The following is an 11,114-nucleotide window of genomic DNA, read 5'->3' as shown; positions in this document are numbered from 1 at the left end:
GTGAAAAAAAATTATCAGTGGTAAAGTTTTACATATTTGCTAATTGTGTTTTCAAATTTTTATTACCCAGCTACCGATTGCTTTGCTTTTTCTTTTTTAATTCCTGCAATTTAAAAGTTGCCCCTAATTTTAGTGTGATGTAGTTAAACATATTGATTAATGATGAATTTGAAACAACGTTGAAATGGTTCCTTTTTCGGGCTAGGAGCTTGATTTAAAGTGACGGAAGATTTTTGTGTATGACCAGATGTATTCTACATGTCTCAATAAACAGTTGTATGTGAATTACCTTTCTTAATTTGAGTGTCGTCTTTTTAATTAAATTTTTCATGGCTAATATTAGCATTGCATAACATTATGGTACCTCACAATAACCGTTGAAGTATTCAATATTTTCCTGCCTAATTATTAGACCTATAATCTTAAAATTGTGATAACGTTTGCAAAACTCCCTAATTCAATGGTATAAACCAGTTTCCAGAAGTTCAAATGACGTTCATGAACTATATACGCAATAATATAAAGTTCAATTTGATAAAGGTTGGCCTGATTTCCGTAACTTGTATTATCGGTGACAAAGATGACAAATGCTGATGGAATCAATCAGAAAGCAGTTTCAACTTGAAAAATTTCCTTATCAACCGTATTACAATTTCAAAACACGATTCCCTCCTGTGGGGGAACGGACGAACTCGTAGGTCGACCACCACCAACCCCGAGAGTATTTTATTGTATACGCATGTACATACACATACTTGGGTGCGTACGGTGAACACCAATGAGACGTCAACGTAATGCAAAGACAACACATATTCGTCTAGAGATAAAGCTGATTTACAAATATTATTGTCTGATGTTGATATATTACGGCACCTGAACGTGAAGATACCTTATGCGGTTTGTCTCCGCACACTACTTTGCGTATAGTAAAATCTAGAGGCTCTATGTATATACAGGGCGTGTCACTGACGTTGAATCAGGGGTGGGGCTCTTGGGATGAGGCAGCGAATGGAACCTGGAGGTATGAAAGAGCTAGTGCGCATTTCGCCCCAGGCTCGTATCAAGCTATAATTTAACTCCAGCGATCTTTTGAAAAGGGTAAAGCTTCTTCCAAGTGGGAACTAAAAAACGTTTTGAAACTTGAACGGCGTGTAATTAAACTATCGTGTAGCAAATACAAGGCTACCGCCGTGAGTATCTTATTGTGTTTAGCTTCCTTCTTTCTCTTTTGTCCGGAATCTTGGTCAACGCTAGGGGGATGATGTCGCCTCTGAGGACCTTCCTCCCCCTCCACAGACCCGACGACACTCAGGGCGCCTACAGTGAACTCTCCTGGAATTTCGCGGTATGGTATCTGCTACCGCCTATACCCACCTACCCCCGGCTGCTACCTCCACTCCTTATTTTCTCTGCCCTCAGCAACCCCTATCGTCAGTTGGGGCGTGTTGAGGTGGATGGCTGGACCTGGTCGACCGTTTGTCAACGCGTTGTTGCAAGGAGTTTGAGACATGGTGAATTATTTACGTTTCATTTGCGATGTTATTGTCGGATGCAGAAATATGGGATTGAAGGGCAATGCAAATCACAGAACGCCCGACCAATTTTTCAAGAAAATGGTTTCGTGCGTCGCGGGACTTAGCGCGTTTTAAAATTCTGCACAAGAAGGGGACAAGATTAACCGACTTGCGAAAGCGAAATTTGTTCTTCGGATTGATCCGGAGTTCGGGTACCTTCTACTCTCAACCTGACTGAACCGGGGGGTGGATTTTCCCAGCTATTTACTATCCCCGTGGATGATTCAACGGATGGAAAAAGCTCCCCAACATTCGGAGAGCTTGGCGAAAATCTCGCGAATCCCTCGCCCACCCCCCTTCCGTGCGTGTATGTGAGTGAAATCATGCTGGTGAAACATCAATGGTGCGTAAATTTACGTTCAGAGCATGCATGCATTTATATAGCAATCATCAATGCTTGACGAATTCACTGCCATTTCTTTGTAATTTCTCTGTCGTTCTGAGTTATAATGAAGTGTCACTGCTCGTGCGGGACGACCAACTATTGACCATCAGCTTCCGACTCCCGCGAGTAACATCAGTCAAGCGCATGGGCGCGGTTCAGGTTTTCTCAGTCATCCCCAATTCTCTGTCTACTACCCCGCCCTGCTCACTTGCCGGCGACTTGCCCTCTTCGTCTAGCTTTGTCCGTGCTCTTTCGCACACCCTCACCCTAAAAAATTCCTTCCATTGCATCTTTGCAATACCACGTTTTGATTGTACAGTGACTAAGGGTCCGTTTTTTCATATTCAACTGAAAGTTATCTTTCACTGAAATTACAGCCTAATTACGTATCAGAGTGCCGGCTTTAAAGATTATCATGGGGACAGAAATTAATCCGCAGGCGAAGCTAGTATAAAATAAAGTTATTATATCTCGATCAAGGTTTAAAAAGTCATTTCTTTCTATTTCGTAAACTTTTTTGGCTTTAGTGATTTATGAATTCCCTAGTGATATATACAACACATCTTTTTCACCGCTGTTCAGCCGACCAAAATCATTTCTTATCGATCTATTAGCAAGTTTTAAATCTGGTGAGTATGTGACACAGTGAAAGCCGAAGGACACAGGGTGTGCTCTGAAACAAGCTGCCAGTGCTATAAATTCCTTAGAAGAAAGAAAGATCTCATTGTCAACCCAACAGTACAACAGAGATAGAAGATTGCTGACAGTCCTGCCAGCTAATCTCGGTACGTAGCTATTCAGTGCAGATCTCCATGTGGAAGGCTTCTCTCATTTCATTCGCAGTTTCTTATTCAATTTTCACATTTGCCTGCTTTGAAGCGATAATTAGAATCATTCTTCAACTATACAGCGAATTCGAAGTTCGAGAAAATTAATAAAATTTGACGCAAAATCCACCCTCTGGCGGTCTATCGTGTAACGCGAATTAGACTAGAATTACGAAAATAATCTACTAACGCGATTTTGTACATTTTCTCGCGTTGAAACCGTTCAAAGTTCTTACGTATAGCGCTTGTAGGTACTCGACGGCACCAATTTCGATGCGTATAATTTGCCGCATGTCAAACTAAAATACTGGAAATCGTTCTATCGTGATAAATAATTCAATTAATGATGATTTAATGTTTCAATTTGATGAAATAAAAACAGTATTGGAAAGTAATGCTCATTTTCAAACAAACAAATCCCAAGCATATATATTAGTCACCTTTTCGTATCTTTGACAGCAGTCTACTAACTTGCCGATTAATCAGCAAATTTCCCAATTTACACACGCACACACACACATACACACGTGCGCGCGCGCGCACGCCCATACATACATACATACATACATATATTCATACGTACATACACAGTACACACATACCTTTCACCTTTTCTTGAGCACCTCTAGCAGTAGCTTTTCTCATGAGTTTACAGGTAATAAATTTCGGTAATAAAATATCTGGCCAACCATTGGTTTAATAGTGGCCAATCACTGGGTGGCCGAACACTAGCGGATTTACTTTACTGATAATAACAGGAAATACTTTCGCGGTACCGATCTAATTGGTACATCATCTCCTACTGAAAGTGATCATGTGTTAAATAATATAATGTTTTAAAAGAAATCAGCGAGTACTTTGTTACATGATTTATCTTGTAATTTCGTATGTTCGTAATAAATATATTCGCAAAATCATATATTAACTATACAAATAACTACAAGATTTTTGATCTAGTACATCTGATGATTCGTGTTTTTATGATTTATTACGTGATGTCTTTTATTTTTTACGAATTTACAAGATAAATAAATACATGATAAATATACAAGGTAAATTACATATTGATTTCTTTCAAAACGTTATGGGATTTAACACCTGATCATTTTCGATAGGGTTATAAGGTGAATAGCTAAAAGGGAGAAAGCCGAAGGAGATATAATACCGACTTTTTATTGCTTTTGAATGCATACATACATTTGGATGTGCGATCAAGAGGGGAAATGAAAGTGTTTTACAATTCAACATCTTGTGTCTTTAATCGACCTCATTGATTTAACTTACCGCGGAAAAGAGTATGTAAGCTTATAATCTAGCGATTACTCTCTAGCTGTAAACGATATTCTAAAGATCCAGTCATACTTCTGTTAAGACAATACGGTGTATCCGTATGAAATTATATAATTGAAGGCAGAACTGAAAAAAAAAATCCATCACATGATTAACAGATATAGAAGTAAAGCTTAAGCATTCTAGTGCATTATTCGTAGTATCGTGCTCGTTTTATCACATTTTCATTAACATTAGTAAAAAACCCCGTTCTAATTGCTGATGGCCGATTGTTCCGTTTTCCAGGCAATATCTAGCTTCTGTATATATTATTAAAGCAAAGAACTCATTCGGCACTTATATAATTAGCGCGTTGTTTTCAGCATTTGATAGATACGTATTAGATAATCATTATGACTTCGTGGATGAATGCTTTTTTATACTTATGACAAGATTAATTTGACAGATAGATATAGTTACTATCATCTATATTTATTAATAAATAAAATTCAGGTGATCTGCTTTATATCAATAAAATATCATTAGAATGTGAAACTATACTACTTTTTATACATTGCAGATGATCTACCAGATCCACTTTCAACCCTCTTCCTGTGCTTGGAACAGACACTGACGATATGGTAGGTTCATATCCTTGAACATACCTGATACATAAACATGGCTTCGCCTGTGCAAAATGAATTAAGCATTAATTAGGGACACATCATCCAATGGTCTTCGTTCTGCTGTCCGGGGAGCTTTGAAGACGTGCGGAAGTCAAAGTTCTTAGAATATCACACATGCCCAGCGTCAGAACTAAATAATATGTTTGGATTTGCACAAAGTAATAAGAAAAATGATGGAATCTGTGGCAGGGTCTGATTCTGTAACGTGTATAACGTTTGACGAGGGTGCTGTGAGCTTCATTTTGACGAGATACACAGCAAATTGAAATAAAACAAGCTGTTAACTTGGCTGGTCCTTGATGGAGTTGACCTAAGAAATTTCCGATTGGGGTGCGTTTTGAGCCCATCAAAATTAGCAAATGGAATTATCCAAAATTGAGTCAGTCTTAAGCTATGAGATGCTGCGTCAGTTGAGTCCAATATTATCCTGATCCGTTCATTCGTTGACTAATCAAACCCCAAGGAATTCGAAAAAGGCATTTAAAACATCGTACGACCAACAGCTGAGAATATACTGAGAAAATAAAGAGATATTTTATCGTTTCTTGACTGAAACTTTTGCTCCGTTATTCGTAGCGACTTTGGACAGTGCGCAATCTATTTCTTTCGTAAAAACCCGTCGATATAAAATCTGTACAACTTGATTGGAGCGTTGTTTAATTTTTAATCGGTCAAAATATGAGTGAAAAAAAACCCAAAGGTGCTATGCTGAAGGGGAAATATCATCATTTTTACACGAAGGGATCGAAATTGATCCAACAAAACGGATTTTGTCAGAGTCTATTCACTTCAATCTAGTATCCCTTATTTGTTCCAAATACGATGTCTTCAATGCGACAATTTTGGTTTAGTTAGTTTGTGAAAATGACTCACAATCAGTCAAGCGAATTCCTTGATTCAACAAAAGCCTTTCTTGTTGCGATTGAGTGAAGTATTGATTCGAGTTTTGGTGCTTTCCCGAAATAGAATCAACTAAATATCATTTCATTTGAAGATTATGTATTTTTTTTCCAAGTCGCATGTTCGTTGACAGAAACAATTAGTTACTTTAAGTAAAATAAGTACATGAATCCAGCCAACAAAAAATTTACATCGATGGAATGCCCTACTTTGTCGATCTAACCGGACGGTGTTTGGCGTAACTGGTTGAATCAGTTGCACTAATTTGTTTGGGAGGTAAAAGAGACACCGCATACTTTGAAACAAGTAGAGAATATCGCAGTCCTATTGGCAAAAGGGCCTACACTTATTGATACACCCTATAAGTTTACGCCCTTATGGCATTAACACCGCGATATATTCATCGTAAACACCAGTATACTAGTACTATAAACGGCCGCTAGGCAGTGAACTTTCTCGCTACGAAAGTAGCTTCAGAGATCGTTATAAAACTAGGTACTCAGCTAGGAAAGTAGATACAGACAACGTGAGATAAAGTTGTCAACAGATCGATTACAAACGAAGGAAGCTTAATATCAGGTTTCGAGTCATTGAAATTGATATTGACACATAGTCGGTTCTCACTTTTGCGTATACAACAAGTTTTTTCGAGTTTTATCCGATTAACATCGCGTAAATCCCTGAACATTTTGAGTCAACAGAATTATAAATGACGTCATGATAGGTATGAATACGTTTTGTGCGCTTGAATAACTCTAATGTCCATTGAGTGCAAAATATTTTTGAACTCTCTTGATTTAGGAATATAGTCGGAAGACTAATATATCCTGGGGGAAAAAGAGACCTCTTATTGACTCAACAAAACATGAAGTGGAGCAAGTTTATTTTTTTTTTTTTGATACAACAATTTCATATTTTTAATATAAAACTATTGAGGTCTGCTCAATTAAATTTTTAATCATTTCAATCACACATTGATTATACAAAATTCACATTATCGTAAAGAACTCATGCCGTGTTATCTATCTTGAATAAATTGATAGTTAGCATGAGCATTCAAAGCCTTGATTCAATTCTGTATTAAGTTGTGACAAGTATTTCGTACGACAAAATCATTTTGTTGAATTAAGTAAGTATTGTGTTTACCGGATTTGACTATAGCATTTAGTTGTATCAAACGAATATCACTTGAGTCAAACAATCCTTTCCCTCCGTGTATTAAAAATCCTCAGGTCCAGCCTAGCTACAGTTTTTTTGAAAATAGTAAAACAAATCCGATGTCACCATTGATCATTTATAGCTGGAGCGATCTGTAGGTGCAGGCATAAACAACCCCCTATTACCATTGAAAGATTTGTCAAATCGGGTAACCTCTTGCGGTGTATCTCTCTAAGTTAAACAGCTTTATTCGATTTTCCCGTTAATACAATTTAGTCACATCCGTTTCACTCATATTATCAAATATTTTACAATTTATTATCATGACTATTTCCTGCTCTCTCTACATTTACCAGCAAAAAAATACTTCTGTCACCACTTGAAGCTACCGCTTCTGCAGGCGAAAACAAGATCATTAGACCTTAATCTTTCACAAGTTTTTCTTGAATCACCTTCAAAATGTATTCAGTTCATGTGTATACGTAATAGGTATTGGTATGATGCTGCGCGCAGCCTGGATTCATCTTACTATCACAAAGTATTGCTAATTGCAGGACACAGTATGGCCTCAGCACTCCGGCATGCCTCTGGGAGTAGTTTGGTTGTATCTGCCTTCCTTCTGCTACTCCTTCCACGTACCACTACAGGTGTGTATTTTATCCTATATAAATGTTGTAAAATTATTGGAAAGTATAGTTTCACAAGTTAATGGGTTTGTCATTAGTATTTCAAGCTTACCGTGATTTACATACATGTTATTACAAGTATATGCTTTACCATTTCTGTAGAACGGCCAATCCTATACTCATGTCAGTTGGGCATACCAATTGTAACTACAATGAAATAAATGTACTTTCCATGATCATTTGGCACTTAGTGCATAACACACAAATTGATATACACATATAGGAAAAACTATGGCTTTCGTTATTTTTCACATTAATTGCACGTATATAAAAAAAGATGTAATATATACAAATCTATCATGAATTTTTGCTCTGGTCGAACAAATTGTGTATCAAAATCTTTTACAGTACAATGAATTATTAGTTTACAATCTTTCAAAATACAATGGTATGATTTTTATTATTTCATTAATGGGAGTATGGTGTGTTCCCGGTGGCGGTGGATGTTTTGGGGTACCTTGGATGGTCATCATACCTTAAAATCAGCTCGTGAGGTAATCGATGTTGTACCACTACGCCAACTGGACTACATTCCTTCATTGCCGCCGCCACTGGGACCATTCACTACTACCAAGACACCAAGTATGTCTCATTTATTGAAAAATTTTATGTACACTATGAGTTAGTATCACAGTGACATTACAGTATAATTATGTAATTGAGCACCTGGACAAGTCTCCTAAATTTCAAATCTTCGATCCTATTATATAGTTATTAAGAGTTCTTATAGGCTTTCAAATCTGTTTGTAATTCTAGCTGCCACAAACACTGATGAAAACTCGTTGCAGTAATTTCCGTCGCTATTACACTATAGGTGATCTTGCTACTAGTAAGAGCTTCGTTGATACTAGAACAGACACAATGTATTACATGAGCGATATTCAAAATACGATATGCGTTGACCTGAAAGTCAGAGAACTGGTTGAACAGAAAAAAAAAATGAATCTAAGTCAAGCTTGCCCGTTACTATTACGCTGCAGCTATCTGGGACAATTACTTTGCCACAGTTGAAACAAGTATCCTGTCTAATGGATATTCCTACAGTTGTGCATGAGCCAGATACTGATAATTTTTAAATTCGTAGTAATGAAACGCACGAGATTTGCTCTTTTGCCAGTTTACACGTGCCTGCAGAATGTCATCAATCAGTAATCTATACAAAATGATATTTCTATTATACACACTACCGAGATGATTTTGTGCCCAGAGTGCGACCAATCGTTCGCAAGCTTCCCAGATGGTCCACAAAATGGAACCTTCAGTGCTCCAACTTTGATCAACCCTGAAGGTGAATCTAGACAGTGTGTTTATACATTTCTGGCTGGCTCTGGGCAACGAGTTGAAATTGTGTTTACTTCTTTCGGCCTTCGTGGTATGCCTCCCGAGTGAGTATCATTGAAACTTCATCTTACAATTAGATCTAAATTCACGTCTAGCATCGATTTCTTAATGTTCAACTACAAAAAAGCAATTGGTAGACCCAACATGGTCTACTGTTGTATAATTATTATTATACAATAGTTTCCCAATTATTTCTTGATGTGTTTCAGTGGCGCAGCAGTTGGCGAGTTACCTGGGTGAGTTTTGCTTATTTTATGGGTGTGTACTTCAATGTCACGAGCTACATTGCGTTAATATCACAGTTATGTAATATTTTTGGTCTACAATGACTGTAAGATTGTGATTATCTTCATTTTCAATTTTATAGTTGCGTTCATGAGTACATGGACATTTACACAGAAGTACAGTCTGGAAATCATAGCAAGCTGATAGAATCACCATTTGGCGGAAGATACTGTGGACCTATCCCTCCACGCAAGCGAGTTTCTTTGTATCAGGGCATTGCACTCAGTTTCTATACTGACAAAAACGTTACTCTGCCTAATCTATTTACTGGCTACTACACTTTTATCAATGAGTGTAAGATGCATTCTATTTCTTTACTAACATTTTATAAATTCATTGTTAGACAAAAGCAACTTATTCAGTGATATGGATAACGATATCAGTGGTAGTATCATTTGTACGTGTCTAGAAATTCGGCTCTACTTGGTTGGAAATAGCAGGAAGTAATATGTAACTCAGACATAATATCAATTATAGATACTACGTGCCATATCTCGGAATACTAGTTGAACATGACTAGCCCCTTGCAATAAATATTTCAATGAACATTTAACGCAACAGTACCAGTGGAAAATAAAGGAAATGATCAAGTATTGTTTACTATTAAATCGATTTTGTTTTAATGAATATAACTTACGTCTTAAAAATTTACAGTCGCCAAGCTATTAGTTACATTACTTGTGTGGAACTCACATATACTTTTTTATTTAACGTTGTTTTAAAATGACAAATATTAAATTCCGCTCAGGTATATATCTAGGTATGCGTATATATCACAAAAATTAAAAATATTTTTGCTGTGAGTAACTTTTGGCACATGCATTTCAGTCACGGCATGCAACGCTTAAATGATGAAAGAGCTGAAAACTCATTTTTCGGATGCTAATCATGTCGATAGTATGAAAATATCTGTTGAATTTCGTTTCCTTTATATCTCCGTTTCACGCCACATCATAACACTGAAAATACAATACTTGTTCACAAAGCAGAGGACATATACCACTGACTTTCTCCATCACTATATCAAATTATTTTAGTTTATTATTGAAAGTTTATTGTAAAACTGTTTGAAATATGCTTCCATTGCACATCATATTTTCAGCCGATTATGAAGTGGGAACTCCAGCGCCAAGTACACCATGCACGTTTACAGTAGATGCAGCTATTAAATTTACAGGAAATATATTGTCACCGACTTATCCGGGTGCTTATCCCAAAGATCTAGTCTGCAGCTATCAATTTATCGGGAAGCCCAGTCAACGGGTTCGTTTAGAATTCCGTGACTTTGATTTATTCTTTGGTGGGCCTCAGTGAGTAATTATATTATAATAAAATAGTCAGCTCTGTGTGTGAAATAAACAGCTCATTATTCACCATATTTTTGAAACGTTTACTAATCAAATTACTTAACATTTTTGTAGTTGTCCATTCGATTACGTGAAAGTATATGATGGCATTGACAACACTTCGGCAGTTATTGGTACATACTGTGGGCAACAACGAAACTTGGTGCTTTACTCCTCCGAATCTAGCCTGTTTGTGTTATTTGTTACACTCCAGCGAACAGCCAATACGCAAAATCGCGGGTTCAAGGGTATTTTTGAATTTTCCGAAAGCTTTGTTAAATTAGGTAAATGAACAACAATACCATAATAGTTGTGGATGAGCTTGCGTTGGGAGAAGTGTCTTAGTCATTCTCCTTTGCTGTAAATTTGTAGATTTCATTAAGGATGATGGCGAACACATTCGTGGTTCGGAATGCGATCAGAAGATATTAAGTAAAAAGGAATCCTTTGGCTTTGTATTTAGCCCAAATTATCCTTTTCCATATATACCCAAAATAGTTTGCCGATATTTTATCTATGGAATGCAAGATTCACAACATCTAGAACGTGTGCGACTAGAGTTTTACAAGTTTGATATACCCAAAGGGCAAGCAAAAGGAGAGTACGTATCATAGTCTGTCTGTAAAATATGAACATGTTTTTTGAAACTACTTACTA

At 36.9% G+C, this 11,114-nt stretch overlaps 1 protein-coding gene across 6 annotated transcripts in view; it reads left to right on the top strand.

Annotated features, from left to right (window-relative positions):
* The first annotated feature begins 1,038 nt into the window (after positions 1-1,038).
* Positions 1,039-11,114, top strand: part of LOC124310109 (tolloid-like protein 1) — an 18,465-nt gene continuing 8,389 nt past the window's right edge. For 2 of the 6 annotated variants that reach the window (XR_006909628.1, XM_046773723.1), the window contains exons 1-12: positions 1,039-1,345; positions 1,420-1,917; positions 2,606-2,744; positions 4,636-4,696; positions 7,354-7,446; positions 7,972-8,067; positions 8,693-8,870; positions 9,036-9,062; positions 9,194-9,405; positions 10,214-10,421; positions 10,533-10,741; positions 10,830-11,058. Coding sequence is in view for 5 of the 6 variants with exons in the window: in XM_046773723.1 (XP_046629679.1) it covers positions 7,362-7,446; positions 7,972-8,067; positions 8,693-8,870; positions 9,036-9,062; positions 9,194-9,405; positions 10,214-10,421; positions 10,533-10,741; positions 10,830-11,058 (1,244 nt within the window). In the remaining variant the exon portion in view is untranslated. Of the gene's footprint in view, positions 1,346-1,419; positions 1,918-1,956; positions 2,745-4,635; positions 4,697-7,353; positions 7,447-7,971; positions 8,068-8,676; positions 8,871-9,035; positions 9,063-9,193; positions 9,406-10,213; positions 10,422-10,532; positions 10,742-10,829; positions 11,059-11,114 lie in introns of those variants that run through there. The other 4 variants (XM_046773726.1, XM_046773725.1, XM_046773727.1 and 1 more) reach the window with 4 other exon arrangements.

This window comes from Neodiprion virginianus, chromosome 1 (assembly GCF_021901495.1).
Source record: "Neodiprion virginianus isolate iyNeoVirg1 chromosome 1, iyNeoVirg1.1, whole genome shotgun sequence".
NCBI classification, from domain to species: Eukaryota; Metazoa; Arthropoda; class Insecta; order Hymenoptera; family Diprionidae; genus Neodiprion; species Neodiprion virginianus.
This window is presented reverse-complemented; position numbering and strand designations above follow the sequence as displayed.